Source organism: Rhamphochromis sp. 'chilingali', assembly GCF_963969265.1.
Source record: "Rhamphochromis sp. 'chilingali' genome assembly, chromosome: 20".
NCBI classification, from domain to species: Eukaryota; Metazoa; Chordata; class Actinopteri; order Cichliformes; family Cichlidae; genus Rhamphochromis; species Rhamphochromis sp. 'chilingali'.
The window spans coordinates 26,026,467-26,044,325 of NC_137947.1; the positions used below are offsets into that span (position 1 = coordinate 26,026,467).

The window sequence follows — 17,859 nt, forward strand, 5'->3', positions numbered from 1 at the left end:
ACCAGAGGGGATCAAGCTACGTTCCTGATTACACACACACTCAAAAACACACCACACACACACAACTCCTCACAGAAGCTTTGAGGGCCAACGGGTGAGCAGACTACATTCAAATTTGTGAGGGAACTAGATGAACATGTCGGAAGAGTCCTTCATTGGTGCTTAAAACACACTGGAAGGCTGTGCGTGCGTGTGTATGTGTACTCAGACATCCAAATGAAGCAAGAGAGGTATTTAACTCGACTGTATAAGGTCAAACCCCTACGGCTGAGTGTCTGTGTGTTTGTCTGTGAATGAAAATGAGCGCTTGTCTAACTGTGAGGCCTGTTTGCATGCAGTTTTTTTTTTTTTTTAATATTTCAAATGTGATGCGTAAAACGCACACTCCTCCTCGTAAGCCTCTTAATTATGTCCTCGATGATTTGCCTCCATCACCTGCAGCGTTTCCTATCCTTGGACAACAGCACTTTAGAGCAAGAGGGACAGAAGGGAGAAAGAAAAAGGAGGCATGACAGTGGGAATAAGGAGGGTGAAAAGGGAAAATAAATAACAAGTGAGGAACGAAGAAAGTGTAGATAAAGTGTAAATAAAGAAGAGGGAAAACATCAAATATTAACTTGCCAAAGTAAAGAAAACAAAGAAATTAATGAATGTTAAACACGACGTTGGTTTGTATGGCCTGCCTATATTTTTCTTTCACAGTCAGAAGTCTGGGTCCTGATCAGTCCTCACAACTTCACTGAATAAAATGATAATATTTAGTGCAAACTTATCTACTTGATTCAAAGCTTATCCTGTGTTGCTGCATAGCAGTAGATGATGTTTCTACAGCATTGAAGCTTCATTATGTGTCACTAGATTTTACTTTACTTGCAGTTTCGTAATATGGGACATAAAGTCGGTAAAAAGAAAGTACATCGCAAGTCTTTACATAAAAGGGGATAATCCACATTGCAATACAAATTGCAGCTACCTGTGGAAAAACCCGAAAACTGGTGGTTGTCAACACCCGTCTTTATTGATGTAAAGTGAGGTGCAATCACAGGGTATAGAGGAAAATAGTTAAAGTCCCGTCACAGTATTTGTCAGGTTGAGGTCTGGAGTGGGCCATCACAACGCAGATTCTTTTCTTTTTCCAGCCATTCTGTTGTAGATGACCCAAATTCGGCCAAGCTTTATCTATCACACAGATGGCCTCATATGGTCGATTCAGTGATTGGAAGATGCCCAGGTCCTGTGGTTTCAAAACAAGCTCTAATCATCACCCCTTCACAGCCATTCTGACAGTTCGTATGAGGTATTTTTGCTGATATGCAGTGTTTGGTTTTCATCAAATGTGACACCAAACATCTCCACTTCTGTATCATCTGTCCAAAGGACATTATTCCAGAAGTCTTGTAGTTTGTTCAGATGCAGCTTTGCAAACTTAAACCATGCTGCCATGTTGTTCTTAGAGAGACGAGGCTTTCTTCTGGAAAACCCTTTCAAGTAGTCCATACTTGTTCAGTCTTTTTCTATTTTTACTGTCATGATTTTTACAATTTAGCATGATAACTGAGGCTGTAGAGAAATGTACCTCTTGGTTTTTTGCAGGTTCTCTGAGCATTGCATGGTCTGACCTTGGTAACATTAAGAGTTAACTTGCATGCACAGTCCTGTGAAAACTCGTTTTCATGTGATTATACCGTAAATTAAATAAAAAATGTTTTCTTATTAAAGTTTATTTGATTAATAGATTTAAAAAAAAAAATGACACAGTCAGCCGTCAGAAGGTCTGAATTCATTTAGAAATCACACACACTCATGACAGTGACACTTAGTGTTGTCACAGCCCTTGATGAGGACTGTTAAACTGATCCCATTTTATAAGAGTGTGTGTCCCCTTGTATGTTAGACAGACAAGCAGACAGCATATTAACAGAGCAGAAAAGCCAGGTCATAAATAATGAGTGGCTTGCTTCAAGCAGAGGGCTCCAGTGAACAAGTCTCGCTTTACAGACACACATGCATGCATGCGTGCACGCACACAAACACAGCCTCTGGCGTGTTTGTGACACACTCACACATTTATCATTGGGCATGTGCAAGCCCCTAAAACAGAAGCAGTAAACGGACTGATTGTTAAGGAAACCACTTTAACTTTTAAGGTGGCTGTAGCTCAGGCGGTAGAGCAGGTCATCTACTGATCGTTGGTGGTTCCATTCCTGGCTTCCCCCTAGTCTGAATGCCAAATATCCTTGAGCAAAATACTCACCCCAAGTTGCTCTTCGATGCATCCATCGGAATATGAATGTGTGTGAATGTTAGTTAGGAAGCACTTGGTAACAGCTTAGGAAAAAGTGCTTGTGCGAATGGGTGTCATTGGGTGATTGCACAAGTTGTGTAAAGCGCTTTGAGTGTTCAAGATAGAGTAGAAAAGTGCTCACTAAGAACCAGTCCAAGGTAACGACAAGAAGTCAACTTTCGAGTTTCGGTGCCTTTCAGGGTTTTCAGTTAAATTCAGTCCGTACCTGCATGTACTAATATGTGCTTTGCAAATTAATCAGAGTGTTGTTTGCTGTTAAAATATAAATAACATCTGCAGGTATGTCTGGTTGTTCTCATCATCACATGGTCTCCTCCTGATTCCTTCCTCACTGACTAAACACAGACTGTGTCATCAGTCACATGTTCTCTGTGCACAAAGTTCCCACAGTGCAGCTTCAGTCACCTTTGCCCCACATTGTCAAAAAATTCAGTTCAAACACACTCAAGAAAGTTGTTTGTTCTCAATAGAAATCAAGCAGACACACGTGTTTGTGTAAACGTGTTCTGGTGGTCGTTTGAAAGCAGATCAATTCTAGTTTCTTGCTGCTCAAGAGAAACTTAAAAACAGATAGTTTTGTTTGTGAAATCTGAAATGAACTCTATTAGGTCAACCTGTTGTTATGACAAAAGCATAAGCATGACCTAACCCCAGCTTTGTTCTGAGCTTTGAAAGAGTTTTTCCTCCCTCTGTATGGATTTCGGTCATGAGTGGCCAGCAGTAACTTTCACTGGAGTACCTGTTACACATTTTATTTAGTTAGTTAGTTTTGTTTCGTTTTTTAGGACAGATGGTGGGGGATCTGTTCTAAGGCAACAGTGTAAGACACTATTTAACTGAACAGCATGTGTAGTTTGTTTGCATCTGTTTTCTTGCTTTAAAATGATAATTTATTCCATGCATCCTTCAGTTTTCTTAACTGCTGATCCAATCCAAGGTTATGAAGAAAGATGCAGCCTATCCAGGGTGTCACCGGGTGAGAGAGACAGGTTACCAGTCTATCACCAAACTAACTTCACCCACTTAAAAAAAAAAAACAGAAAAACAAGAACCAAATGATTAGTTATTTCCTTTATATTACTTACACCGGGCCTTTAGATTGATTCATCATCACTGATGATGATAGATTGGTTCTGTGGAATCGTTTGAGGAACCAAACTGTAGTTTTCAGTCAAAGTTTGCTGCATCCAAGCTTAAAGATGTTGCATCAGATCAGAAGTATTCTTGTTAAGGTTTTTTTTAGTTGTGAACCATAAATTTCTTTACCAGTCAGACTGTCATTGCTGTGTTCTAGTGTAACATGCTGAGCCGTCTTAGGGAGAACACGGAGCACAAACAACCTACGGCCATATTTGGCTCATCCTCTTCCCCACAAAGAAATACAAATTGCAGGTTGTGCCTTTGACAGTGTGCAGGTGGTGAGAACAGGACTTCCATAAAGCAAGTCCAGAGGTGCACAAGGAGAAAACATTGAAGGAGAAACCAACATTCAGCTAGACAGTATATTGAACTTTTCCTTCAACTGTGTGTGAGTGGGGTTTTTTTGCTGTTCTCCACCCTGCAATTTTATTTATTTGATGCTATGTTTTTTTGTTTGTTTAAATGAATGTATTAGCTTAAAGCCTAATTCTGCTAAAACCTAAAACTGCTGTCCTTTAGCCAGACGTCAGAATAGCCGTTAAATCATTCAAGTTGCTTTTGAGGTTATATCCTGAGGCAGTTTTACACCTGAAATTACCTGCAAGTACTGAAAGGCATTTCCAAAAGCGAAGCATGCGGTGACACAGACCACCCTGAAATATGATGCCCCCGTCACCACCACCACCGCCCACTAAGTCATTAGTGTACTGTTGATTTGTTGCATGAGAGCGTAATTAAATGGGAACAGATGAAATGGAACTTGCTACATTTACTCAGGTACTTCACTATATTACAGTTGCTGCTTTCTACTTCCGCTTCACTATATTTTGAACTTTTATTGTACTACATAAATTGAAAATATTTTGAAATATAAAACTATTAGTACAGATGAAGCTAAACAGCATCTTGAGCTGCAAAATTAAAGTGATATATATATTAATTAATCACTGTTTATGATCCAGTAATGTTGTGCATATGAGTCTATGTGGTCGATACTTCTTCTTTATGTACTTTTAGTATATTTTGATGCTAAAACTTTGGTCTTGTTATTGAAGTAGGATTATGACTTCCAGAATCACCTTTTTTAGGATACAGGAAAACACATGAGCCCAGATGTCTCCGCCTCCGTCTTCAGTGCCAACTCAAAAAGTCTTTGAAACCCATCTGCAGCTACCTGAGTTATAGGACAGAAAAACTACTTGCTGCGGTTTCCCTGAGTAGCAACTGGGGAAAAAACCTCATCTAGGTCATCTCCACCATGTGCTATTTTACACAATGCAGAACTGGAAAAAAATAACACTGGAAAGATGAATACATCTCCTCATATTGTTTGACTCATTTTTGTATTTGTTTTCTAAAAAAAAAAAAAAAAAAGAAAAACAAAATGACTCATTTCCAAATCGAGCGGTTGTTTAAGGTGGATGTCAGTCTAAGACTTGGAAACGGCCCATATGTGCATCCATTGTAAGTCCCGATGAACAGAGATTCTGCTGTCGCTTGCAGACAAACATAAACGCACAATAGAGAACACACATTTCAGCTTAGAAATGGTCCCTTTTTATAACAGCATTGGAAATCGCTTATAGCTGTCTGGCTGACAAGTGTGCTGATTTGGATAGATAGAGCATTGTGAGAGGCAGAGTAGCGAACAAGTGTGAGGGAAGGCCCCTTTCTTTTCCCCTCTATCTCTTTTTCCTTTGAGTAGCGTTTTGCCAAGAGGAGAAGCCAAGTTGGTTTCCCGATCGTTCTGTCTCCCCCTCACAAAGGCTGACATGACTGCAGGGCTTTTCAACGGCAAAGAGATGAGAGCTTTATCTGAAGATCCACTTCTCCTCCTCCTCCCTCCCGCTCCCTCTCTTTCCCTCTCTTCTTGGTTGTTGCGGTAAAAGCCTGTTAGCTGCGGTGTGTGTTGAGGGAAAGCAGCGTTTGTTTCTTGCTTCCTTCTCAGCTCTGTCAGCTGCTTTGTTCGCACATCCGCCGTTTACTGTTTGACATCTTGTCTCAATTCAGAAACTCGAATCGAGTGTTTATCAGTAACAAGATGATCAAGGTTTGATGTCCAAATTAGCAGAAACAGACGCTCAGGCACTGTTCGCCTTATACAAACCATATTTAGAGGAGAAATTGTAAGGCTTAGAAACATGCTATAGACTGAAATATCAGCACCAGCAGCTGCCAATAAACAGAGCAACATCTTGACGCCAGAGAAGCACACAGTTTATTAGTATATGTGTAATGAAAGCAGTGACACAATCTGGGTCACTTTATTAATTTTTTGCTCTCCCTAATCCTTATATTTGTATTTTGTGTTAAAGAAGATCTTCAGAGAGGCAGAAGTGATGCCTGTGGTTCCAGCTTCAGTGACCTTCAGGTAGCGAGGACGCAAAGTGTAGCGGACCCTCCACGCTCCCCATCAACACAGTGAGTCACATGTACCATGTGCAGTTCCACATTTGTCAAGTGTTATCTGTTTAAACTGGTTTTCAAACAGGGTGTGACATCCTTAGATCTAGAACCATATTTGTATATTCATATCAAAGCAAATTTTCCAGATTCTCCTCCCTTCTCCTCCCTTCTTGAGGAAGAAAACAACACGTTAATGCTGAAGCTTCAGTATGGAGAGTCCAGAAATGAGTCCGAGACGGTACGGTGGTTGTGTCTAACTTTTATGTGGTCTATGATCAGATTAAAGTTACAAAATCTTGCCTTTTTATGACTGAGAGACATTACAGCTTTTACACTGATACCCGATTAGTCATGGACGCTCTTTTTCAGGACATGCGTGATGGCATCAGAGAAGAGGCACTAGAAAAAGACTGTAAAGTTATCAAAGTGGTGCATATGACACTGTAAAGGCTGTAAGCTTTGGACTGAGGTCCTTTAATGTTAGTACATACGCTCACCAGCCAATCATTAGATACTCCTTCCTAGTACTGAGTTGGATCCCCTTTTTGCCTTCAGAACTGCCTTAATTCCTCAAGGCGTAGATTCAGCAAGGTGCTGGAAACACTCCTCAAAGATAAGATGACATCACACAGTCGCTGCAGATTTGTCCACCGCACATCCATGACGTGAATCTCCTGTACCGCCAATTAATGAGCAGTTATTTGAGTATTATGCATTTAATTATGAGTGATGATTCATCTCTGGCTCTCTTCCACTGCATGCCTTTTGTCTTGTGTCCCTCCCCTCACCCCTAACTGGTTGCTGCAGATGGCTTGCCCCTCTGTCAGCCTGGTTCTGCCAGAGGTTTCTTCCTGATAAAGATGGAGTTTTTCCTTCCCACTGTCGCCAAAGTGCTTGCTCATAAGGGGCCGCCTGATTGTTTGGGGTTTCTCTGTGTTATTGTGGGGTCTTTACCTTACAATATTAAGTCACTGGGTATTTTCTGTTTTTAAGACCATTCTCTGTAAACCGTAGGCATGGCTGTGAGGGGAAAATCCCAGCAGATCAGCAGTTTCTAAAATACTCTGAACATGGTGTGGTTATTGGTGCGAAACAGGCTGCTGAAGTTGCCTTTCCTCCTCATTCTGATGGTCACAACTTCAGTAGCTCGCTTTGATCATGTCTGCATGCTTAAATGCACTGAGTGATCGACTGACTAGATATTCGCATTAACGTAGTAGCTGGTGAGTGTATTTTATGTCCTTCTGGATAAAAACAAGAAGCAACAGGTTTTGGTGAAGCGTGATTTGCTGATCACTTTAACCTCTTTCCAAACACACACAGTATAACACTGTTCCTTTACCCTTTGTGCATATAGTGCGAGAGAATTAACCACAATACATTTGTGGATCAGGCAGATAAACAAACGTAAACTTTCTATAGTGTTAAGAGGTTACAAATGCAGGCGATACTATACTGTCACAATCATTTGACACTTTGTTTTTGCAAAAATGTTGACTTGAGCTGCCATTTATATTTTAAAAAAAAATTTAGTTCAGCTCACTACAAATAAGGCATCCAGACACTGCTACGTTCCCCCAGAGGTTCTGCATTGTCTGCTCATGAATCGTATGAGAGCGTCTGTGGCCAAATGACCCAGCTGCAGCCTAAGAGCCTTCACTCCCAGCGACATTTCAAATGTCAAAACCACATCAGTTCCGGGTCTTACGCTTCCAGCGATCCCAGAGTTGAACCGGGAGCCACATTTTTAAAACGCCACCAGAGTCCATTTTCACTACGGCTCAGTCTCCAGAGTGCAGACCAAACTCAGTGTTTCAGAGTGATTGTTTAATACAATCGTCCACATGAATGACATGTTGAAACAGTGTGACTAAAGACGCGCTGAAAGCATCCCTCTCCGTCTCTCACACACAAACATACACACAAACACAGCCACATCCACGGCTCTATTATTGTGGGATGGTGGTGGGGTGGGGAAGTGATGGAGGGGCCTTCCTTGTCATACCCCAACTAACATATTGGAGTATTTATATGGGATTTGTGTGCATTAGATAAAAAGGCACTCTTGTTCTTTTCATCCTCATAGGCTTTTCATGGCTGTTTGACTGTAACACTGATGACTCTCTGCTGCACCCCCTCCACCCTCCAACCCCTCCACTCTGCGTTTCTCTAAGCCCCTTCCATCCACCCCAAATCCTTTCCTATCGGCCAATTTAAACAAGCTGGGTCCAGAGAGAGAGAGAGAGAGAGGGGAAGAGACAGAGATGCTGTGTCCTAAGCTCTTTTTAAAAACAGTAAAAGGAACGAGACGAGGGAAAAAAGAGCGGTAAAGAGGGTTAGGGCGATTTGGCAGCCAAAAGCCCAGTCGTACTACCCCAGGTCTTCCCCTGCACCACTGACAGAGGCTAAGAAAGCAGATCCCCAAACCTCCCCAAAGATAATGGCCACAGAGAGGAAGAGACAAAGCTTCTGCTTTTTTATTGCACCCCCCCCCCCTCCTCCTCCTTTAGAACAATTTTTATATTGAAACACCCCCCACCCCCCCTCCTCTTTTGTAATCTGGTCTCCGATGAAGTTTCATTGTTTCTCATGTGAAGCCAGTGACAGCTTAGCTGAGATTGAGTAGGGCAGGAATTATAGCGCAGGCGTTTTCCCGTTTGGCTCGCTGAGAAAAGAGCGGAGAAAGAGAGGAAGGCGAGCACAATGGCAGTTTGGGGGCTCCTCGCCGATTCCCGCCGCATTCCCCAAATCCGACTCGAAGTGAGAGAGAACAAGACGGAAATCTGGGAAGCGTCCCAACGTTCCTTTGATGGCTGCTGGCCTCTCTCGCTCATCACACAGTCTTCTGTCAGTGGAGGAAGGAGAATGCAAGATTTCATTTTTTTATTTTTGCTTACTGGAGGCCAAAGTTACTGTGAGCATTCAGAGCGACAGAGAGCTGAGAATTTCCGTTAACAGTTTAATTTATGATGATAAATGATAACGATAAATGCGCTGACTGTGACTTCTTGGTGTGACTTAATCTAAAGTTGTAAAGGAAAAACTAAAAATGTTCATGTTTGAACATTTGAAAGGTTGAGAGAAGTATCTGCTTGCAGTTCAATTCTGTCTTACCGACCATTTATATTTATATTTATATTTCTGGTAATGCTATAGAGAAAAAACACCTTAGTTTTAGCAGTTTCAGCAGTAACAGTGGTGTGTATCTAAATCTGTGATGGAAACGGACAAACCAAACACTGTAAAACTAAAGTTTCAGATTCATTGAATTCATTAAATCTCTATCTGAAATATAAACTAGAAGCAGACTTAAAACCTTAGTGGACAAAGCAAACCCAAGATGAATAAATACAAAAACTTTTTTTGAAATAAGACAGCTTTAGTAGTTGAAAAATTGGACAAGGGGAAATAGTCAGGTGTAAAAACCTGCGCTGCTTTCACAAGGCCGAATCATCATAGCCAGATAATTGGATGGGAGCTCTCTGAGGTGGCAAAGCTCATAAGGTGCTTTGAGTAACCAGTGGTGACCAGAGAGGTTCAAAGGGGGGAATGAAACATGAACCAGCGACGGGATCCTGGAAAAAGTAGTGGTTTGGGGACGCCCAAAAAATTCCAAACCACAGCCAAATGGTCAATAAAATTATTTTCTATAAATCAATGTATTGCTTAAAAGCATGGAGTAATACAGGCTTAATGTCTGCATTGCTTCCTTCCTCTTTTGGGCCAGTAGAAAATCTCATGATTTCACACTTCATGTCAATCTGTCGTTAAATTTCTCTTTTATCAGTTGCAGTGAGCTTTTCCTGAAACTGCATAGCTTAGCCTGTTAGCCAGCTGGAGAAGCTCGTGAGTGAGTCCAGACCTGCTAAATCAGTGCTGGGTTTATAAGAGGGTTCATGGATGATTTCTGCTTGTCTAAAGATCTCTGCCTTTCAGGATTTGCCGCTAATGGTTTTGTGCCAGATATAGAACCTTAGAGGCTAACAGCATATTTACTTTATCATAATGTTTCTGGTCTTATCTATTCTGTGCTTTGTTTTACGAACGTACTCATTCGTTCAGTTTTAAACAACATGAAACATGTGTCACCAGCTCTATTTTCTTTCGTCAGTGCTGATGGAGCAGCCAGTCGGAGGAGACAACAACCAGAGACCTTACATTTGACCGTCAACCCAGACGTGCTCAGGATGCTGAAACAAACAGGTAAGTCTGCAGGTATAAATGAACAGTGCAAAACTCTCTCGGAGGATGACATTGCTAGTCAGCTTTGGTAAAAAAGTGAAACCTGTCTTATTGTAAAGAAACCATAGCTAGGTTTGATATCAATGTCTACTAAACTTTTTACTTTTGAATCAGTTTAGCTTTTTTTAGATGTCTTTCCAACATCTTGGTTAGTGTGGCCAAGGAGAGGAGAAGTCAGGGCATCTCTACTTAGACTGCAGCATCCTTTGACCTGATTGCAGAAGAGGCAGAAAATTGATAGATGGATAGACTGATGGATCATTTTTCACCTGGTTTACATCTAGACTGAGTTTAGATGCAAACCTAGCAGACTTTATTAAATGCTTAAAAAATGAAAATAAGAAAATGATTAACCTGAAGATGATGACCAGAGAAATACAGAGTTTTGTGTATGATTTTGTGTATGATTGAAGACCATTCATGCATGTTAGATCTCATCCGTGTCCTGTTATTGTGGCTCTTTCTTATTTAAAGAAGTCACGCCAACATAATTTTTCTCATTTGTACAGGTACTTATACCTGTACAAAGCATCTGATTTCTTTCTGGCTCGAGTTACCTTCCCTTCCCAAATCTAGAATTTAAGCCAAAACTGCAGATCTAATAATTGAATCCACTATGTTTACGTTCCTTTGACTTTAGATTAATCCACCCTCCATTTTGCTGTTAATCATCCCAAACTGCCTACAAGACAACAAGTGCTTTCACCAGTAACAGCTGATGGAGAGAGCGTGCCCATTATTTTAAAGAGCAGCTAATAATGTTCAGCATTTCAGTGTCAGGGCCACGTTTTAAGCCCCGCAGCAATTCTCCGGCGACATTCAGCCTGCTTTTTATTCTCTAAACGTCGCCTGAGTGCTCTGCTCTCCCCGTCTCAGATGTCTGAGATGACTAACTGGTCATTTAGGAAAAATACCCATTAAGAAAACATCACTTCTTCTTCTTCTTGTAGCTGCGCTGCCTCCTCCCTCCATCCTGCTCTCTCCATTTTAATAATTCCATTTTTTCCTTCTTTTTTTTTTAGGTGATTAGCAATTGTCTCTGCATCAAATCGCTCTGTCATTCCATAATCCGGACTGTAGGCTATTGAGGGGAATTTGCATCACCGTTTTAAATATCTGTATATGCACGTCAGGGTTTTAATGTCAATCATAACCTTATTAACGCAGCGCTCAGAGCGAGAGAGATCGCCATGAGTGACAACGGTTTACGTTCGTTAAAACCCAGAAAAGGCGACGTGTCCGACCTGCTGAGCGAGCATGTAACCTGTTCAGGCGTTCAGCTGCGTGTGTTTACGCGCCGTGGGGCTGTCGTGTGTGATTATGCATGTCTAATGTTTGGTTGTTGTACTTGTTTCAAGTGTCATGGCTGGTTTACGGCAGCATCGAACATCATTCTCAGATGCCTTCTGTCGTTTTGTTCTGCAGGAAGCAGCAGAGCTGACGGAGACGGAGTGAATGTAAGTTGACTGATAGTTAAGTAACGCGGTTGCAGAAGCTGCAGTTTAGTGCAGAAAAATATGTAAAGTTTTGCATTTATGATCAGTGTATAAACACGTATTAATGCTAATAATGCTCTGCATTTACAAGCAGTTATGAGGACATTTAGGAGTTTGTTAATGTACAGTTTTTATAAGCAATCACAGCTTCTCATATTAAGACACAGAGCTCGCTGTGATTTAGTGCTGTCGTGATGGCAGAGTTTCATGATTACTGCGCTAAAAAAGTCTCACTACGGGAGTTATTGTGACACCTGTAGAAAAATAACTAATACAACCATCCTGTCAGTGAGTTACACATAACTTTATTTATTGTCATTTATATAAACTTTATATAAAAATCCATGGACAGTCTATAACCATAACAGTGTAATCGCTCATTTCTGATGTTCTTAAATGTGCACTACTGGTCTCGCTCTGTTTGGCACGCCGTGATAGTTATATGGAGTCCCACACCAACAGTTCAGCTGACTGTAATTCATGAAGGTGAACAACTAGAAAAGTGTGGCTGTGTGGATTTATCCTCAGTGAAACCCCAAGATCACAAGCAGGGAGACCAGCGGCTGAAAGACTGTCGCATAAGATCGCAAAAACAATCCTTAGCTTCCGTTCATGGTTCGAAAAAATTGGGGCATCAGTAAATCCATGCTTCACGTGAGCGATGCAAACCAGAGCAGTCGCTGTTTAGCATCAGTGACATTTCCCACATTGTCCTAGATAAACGCATAAACTTTGCCCCACATTTGGTTGGTTGGAAGCTGCTAACCGTAAATGCAATCATTATCTAACAGTGCGGTGAAAGGACACCTTTGCAACAGCGTCATAAATGTGACTGCTTGCATTGGAGTAATTTATACAGGTGGACGTAATTAAGTGGCCAGTGAGTGTCAATCTTTTATTACCTGAATTATCTTAATTACTGAAATGAGGGTTAAATTTATAGTTGCTGATAATAGATCAAACTGCATGAATTCAACTTATAGACTCGTAAACTGAAACGAGAACTAAATAAACAATGTGTGTATTTATTTATATGTATAAAAGTAAACAAAGAGAAGTTATTGCATTAGAGTTGAACAATACCTGGAGGATGTCTTATTGGACTGCTGTTTACAGTGATTAGCCAATTAGATATTAAAAAATTAAAAATTAATATATGCTGTTATTTTTATTACATTTGATAACATTTATATTACATTGGTCACTTAGTTCTTTTTATTGTTTTTACAGGATTAATTGTTCAACAGACTGTTGGATGATGAATATAATAAATGCAGAAATGACTGCAGCGCCATATGTTTATATTTATATAATAGTCATTATTCATGTTTATTAAGGGGGATGTTTCTGTTTCTTCCTCAGGATGATGACGACGACCCCGGGATGCTTCATGTGGTTCATTTAGGGATGGTTTGAAAAGACTAACGAACAACAGATAAGACTTTATTAATCCCAGAGGGACACAACATCTCACCAATAACAAGCACAGTAGTTACTTTGCTTGAAGCTTAATCTATAAAGGGTTTAAAAGTCCCCTCATTCACAGCCACACATGGAAAACTGTTTATTTTTTTATACCTGTCATAGAACATTTCAGCCAAATCATAAACATGAAATTCACTGAATTCAGCTTATTTCGTGTCTTTGTGAAGTCTAAACCAAATGAACCCTCGAAGGAAACACTTACCTGCTTCTTCTTTTAAAAACACGGCAGAAAATGTTTAAAACCTTTACATTAATCAGCCTGAAAAAATAAAGACTCCCATTTTACACTCATCTCACTGATATTGGATGTTCCAGGCTTCCTCTGCACGCGCATGTGTGCGTGTGCGCCGAGTAAATGTGTGTGTTTGCGTGTTGGACGAGATTACAGGCCGCAGTTTTATTCATGAACGGGAGCCAACCAGCGACTTTAAAGCATCGCGCGGAGCCCCTTTCCTGAACAGCAGCCATAGCCGTGTCAGAGCTGTCGACGCGCTGCGCTCACCGACTAATCTGACAGCGCCGCGCGAGCCCTAATCCCTCACTGTATCGTAATCTATTTACTTTGCATTCTAAGAGGATTTCCACCAAAAAATATACAAGAAGCGATGTTGGAAATGGACAGAAGATCAGCGAGGATGCTTTTCTGCTGTTTTTTTTTTTTTTGTTTGTTTGTTTTGTTAGCTTTAAAAAAAATCATTGTATGTTTTTCGGGGAGTCAATCCTCTACGAAAGGGATGGGTGAAAGGAATTACATTTCTGACTGATACTAATACTTCTCTTATGTAAACATCAAAATGTTATATTTCCCTTCTGATGATAAAGTCACACTGCAGAGGCAGCTGGAGATAAGTGGCATCTGTCGCCGCCTTTAGTGGATCTCTTGACACGTTTATAATTTACAAACCAAGGCTGCATTATCTCCTGATTGTTTGACTTGACAGCTTGAATAAAAACTGCAAAATTGCTTAACAGGCAAACACGGGTCCCTCCCATCCCTCCAATGGCCTACACAGTCACCTTTTTGACATGCAAACAGTGAAAGCTCATAATACAAATGAAATTTCATAATACAGAAAACAAAGTGGGAGACCAAATGCTCTCCTCGGTTACCCTTTAGGCAATTATGTCAGCTTTGTGAAATCCTAAATAGTTATGCTTCATTTAAAATGTGGCCAGCAGCTTTTATTTATGAAACACCGCCTCACGCTCCAATCTTTGCCATCCGAGATGACTTGCAGAGATAGGCTTATTAGTGGTATTAACATACTGCGCGGCGTGCTGGAGCTGTGAAACAGCCTTGTTAACATTTGGAAATGAATCAAGCCTCCAGCATTTGCTATTATCCAGGTTATCTGCCTATTCCCCCCCCCCCCCTCCTCTCTGTGCAACAGCTGTGCTGTTTCTCTGCACTGCGTCTAATGATGGCCGTGATTGGACTGATACGGTTCCCCCCTCAGGGGGATTTATAGGTTTGTTTCTGATCTCTGCGAGAGAAATCCCTAAAATATTATAGACAAATATGTCAAGACCATTAAAGACATCAAAGAGACAAGTTTACTTACAACGGAGAGTTTTTAGAAGGAAGAGATTCCCTGAAAAACAAAGAAATATACTGACTAGTGTTACGGTTTCTCTTTGTTGTTGGTTCTCAGGTGATTGAGATGCACTTTGCTTAAGGATCACACTGCGATCGCTTCATCGAGAAAAGTGCTCGGTTATAGTTTAGCATATCTAGTTTTAATATCTGTTCCTGAAAAAGCCTCACAGACAAAAGCGTTATATCTTGATTCTCTGATTCGAACAGTTTGTTTTTCCTTTCTTTTCTTTTTTGTTAGACTAAACAAAAAAATAAAGCACGGGTAAATAAAATAAATATGATCTGATGGGTCCTGTTATAGATTCTGGAGACTTCTTATGACAGCAAATTATACACACGTTATAGTTTTATCAGGCTGATACTTCATGAATGTGGCTGATTTTGTCAGATTTTCTTACAAAGTTTTCTTTTGATGTACACATGAGCTGCAAAACACTGTTAGTTATTTTCTTTAAAGAAAATTGAATTCTGAAATCCCCAAAAGATGCATTAGGATTTGTCTTCTTTTGATTTTATGAGCTGAACTAACTCTCAGACTGAAATAAATGTGCATGCAAATAATGTAAACACGTATAGAAATCTATATTTCCTCATGCATGGTCCAAGTAACTTTATTTCTTTGCTGTGAGATTTTAATTTTGAAGGTTTACGGTCATAGTACTGCATCATTTTTATGCATTTCTGCCCCTGGCATCTGTTTGTGAAGAGAATCTTGTCTCTGAATGAAAAAGAAAATGTGGCCAACACGTCAGACAGCGATGCGTTGACACACAGAGACGACGTCCGCTGCGGGGAAGCGCTAAAGCCTGCAGGCCAACCAGCCCTCCATTAAGCCCTCCCAAGTCTGGTGGGCTGCAAGGAGAAGACAAGTTGTAACTTGGGATGATGAGTGTGCTGCATCCTTTGCAGATGAGATAATGTAAGCACTCTTCAGATACCTCTCTATCCCCTCCTCGCTGTGACGCAACTGATGCATGAGGAAAGAGGACAGGAAGTGGGGCTGTCATCAGAAAAACAAAAGTCAGATATGAGGGGTGTCGTCCTTTGCAGAAATCAGCGAGAGCTGCTTTCGCCGGTCCAATCTTGTCTGATTTCCCTCCATCAGCCACTTCAAGGGAGGAAAAGGAGGAAGAAGGAAGTGCGTGACTGCTCAGCTGATCTCAGAGCAGCACAAAAGCCTCCAATCATTTAATTTAATGGTCTACAGTAAACAGGACTTCAGTGGAGACGGTGTTGGTGATTAGCAAAACCCAAGTAAGATAATGGCAGCAGTGGTGTAGGAGGGCAGTATCAGTGTAAGCAAACATCTAGTCAAATACATCTGATTCTGCCCTGCAGTTTGGACTTCCTTTGCATGTTGACAAAAAAAAATGTTAAATCTCAATGTCACCATTTTATTCTACCCATGTCAATAAAAATGCCAACTTTTCAGCCTTGTTGCCCCCATCAGACCTCTTTACCTTTGGCTAATTCAGCACCACATGCCCATGGTTCAGACGGTGCAAGTTCATTTGGTGTTTTGTGAAACTAAACTGATGTGTGGCTGCTGGTTCTTGTCCCTGTGCATGAGTTAACAGCAGTATTTTAAAGAGCAGAATTAGACTTCACAGCAAACGAAGTGCACGCAAGGTCCCAGGAGGTCAGGAGGCCACAGTTCTTGTCTCCTTTGTGAGCTTTTTGTGTTTTGCACTTCTTTGTTTTCACTCACTCGTTTGTTTAATTTTCACTCGCTGGATAGGTTTAAGAAAATATTGTGTTTAAATATGCTCCATTACATTATAAACCCGCAGGCTCATAGTGATGCTTAAGAGTACTCAGCGCATTTAAATGGGACGTGGTTCCCACTTTTGCTGGTAAAGCAATTTCCTGTAACTTGCCGATAAGTTCTGTGGTTTCACCCACCGTTCTGTCTCCATATACAAGTAGTGTTGAACCACAGAGCTCCAGCTGCCCTCAAATACCGACTAGAAGCTTGTCCTCCATTCCTGATGTGATGGTGTCAGGAGGATCCACTGACTTATTTTCTCCCAAAGTTGAAATATTTCCACATCTTTATTTAAACTTTGTGGATTTCCATCGCTAACATAAAAAAGGGAGGATTGTTAGATGCCATGCGAGTGAATGAAAGTGAGTCTTTTTAGTTATTATTTATGGGTGTAAATTTGAAATTAAGTCATTAATATCAAACTTTTATATAGAAAGAGATCAAAAGCATGCTAGCTACTAAATTTACCAAATCATCACGTGCATAAGTGCAGCTTCACGTGGCTCCTATTGTGGTTGTAAATTTGTTTACCGGCCTTCATCCTTCATTATAATGAGGATTCTTTGCAAATTAGTACAATAAGCCACCTGGGCCTACAGTGTTTCTGTGTAAATGCACAATTTTCTGCCACAAAAAGCATTTTGTTTTTAAATTATGCCTTTTCATGCTTGTTTTAAGAAAAGCTCTCACAAGTGTTGGATGTCTCACTAGCTGGAAACTGAGAATCACCAACAAAGTGACCAGAGCTGTCTACCTGACGTAAAGAGAGGTGACCAAATCTCTCAGCACGCTTCAGGATCAGGTAACCCGTGTACTCCTTTAATTCCACAGAAATGGGACGGCTAAGACTCTATGTACAAATTGTCCCTAGTCTGTCCTCTGCTGAACTAAACCTACAGCTCCCAAACCCAAGAGGAATTTCATGAATGCTCTCAGTGCCTAGTGCCACAGGGGTGACTAAGCTGCTTTCACTCCACCAGCTCGGCTGCGCCGGCCGCCTGGACTCAGCTGTGAAATCCTCGGTGGTACTCTCGGCTTCTTTGAGTCTCAATGACGAACTCAAGGGGTTGAAGGGTTTTTAGGCCAGAAAACATTTCAAAATTACTAAATAAACCAAAACAAATCAACCAAGCTACCCTTTTTTAAAATTCCCACACCTGATGTTCAACTAAAGAATTTAAAAGCAGGAAACTGAGGCCTTGCCTGACAAAGCACAGAAACCTGAGACGGTGGCCCGGACTACTCCCATGTTGGTGTACAGTTGACCCCAGATCAACCTCTCAGGTAAATTTAATCCTCCTCTGTATCACCCTTCACTCTTCATACCGGCCTATGAACACAACAGGATGCCAAGGTCTGGCGACAGTCGGCAGCCAATGAAAGACAAGCGTGAGTGCTGTTTTTTTCCTGTCCTGCATGGAAA

General features: G+C 41.0%; 1 protein-coding gene across 3 annotated transcripts in view; it reads left to right on the forward strand.

Moving 5' to 3' along the window:
- The window catches only part of wdpcp (WD repeat containing planar cell polarity effector), an 88,608-nt gene extending 72,520 nt beyond the window's left edge, over positions 1-16,088 (forward strand). The window contains exons 15-18 of one of the 3 annotated variants that reach the window (XM_080869437.1): positions 5,761-5,866; positions 9,963-10,054; positions 11,452-11,550; positions 12,952-16,088. In XM_080869437.1, coding sequence (XP_080725563.1) covers positions 5,761-5,866; positions 9,963-10,054; positions 11,452-11,534 — 281 coding nt within the window. In that variant the 3' untranslated portion in view covers positions 11,535-11,550; positions 12,952-16,088. The remainder of the gene's footprint in view (positions 1-5,760; positions 5,867-9,962; positions 10,055-11,451; positions 11,551-12,951) is intronic. The other 2 variants (XM_080869435.1, XM_080869436.1) reach the window with 2 other exon arrangements.
- Positions 16,089-17,859: the final 1,771 nt, after the last annotated feature.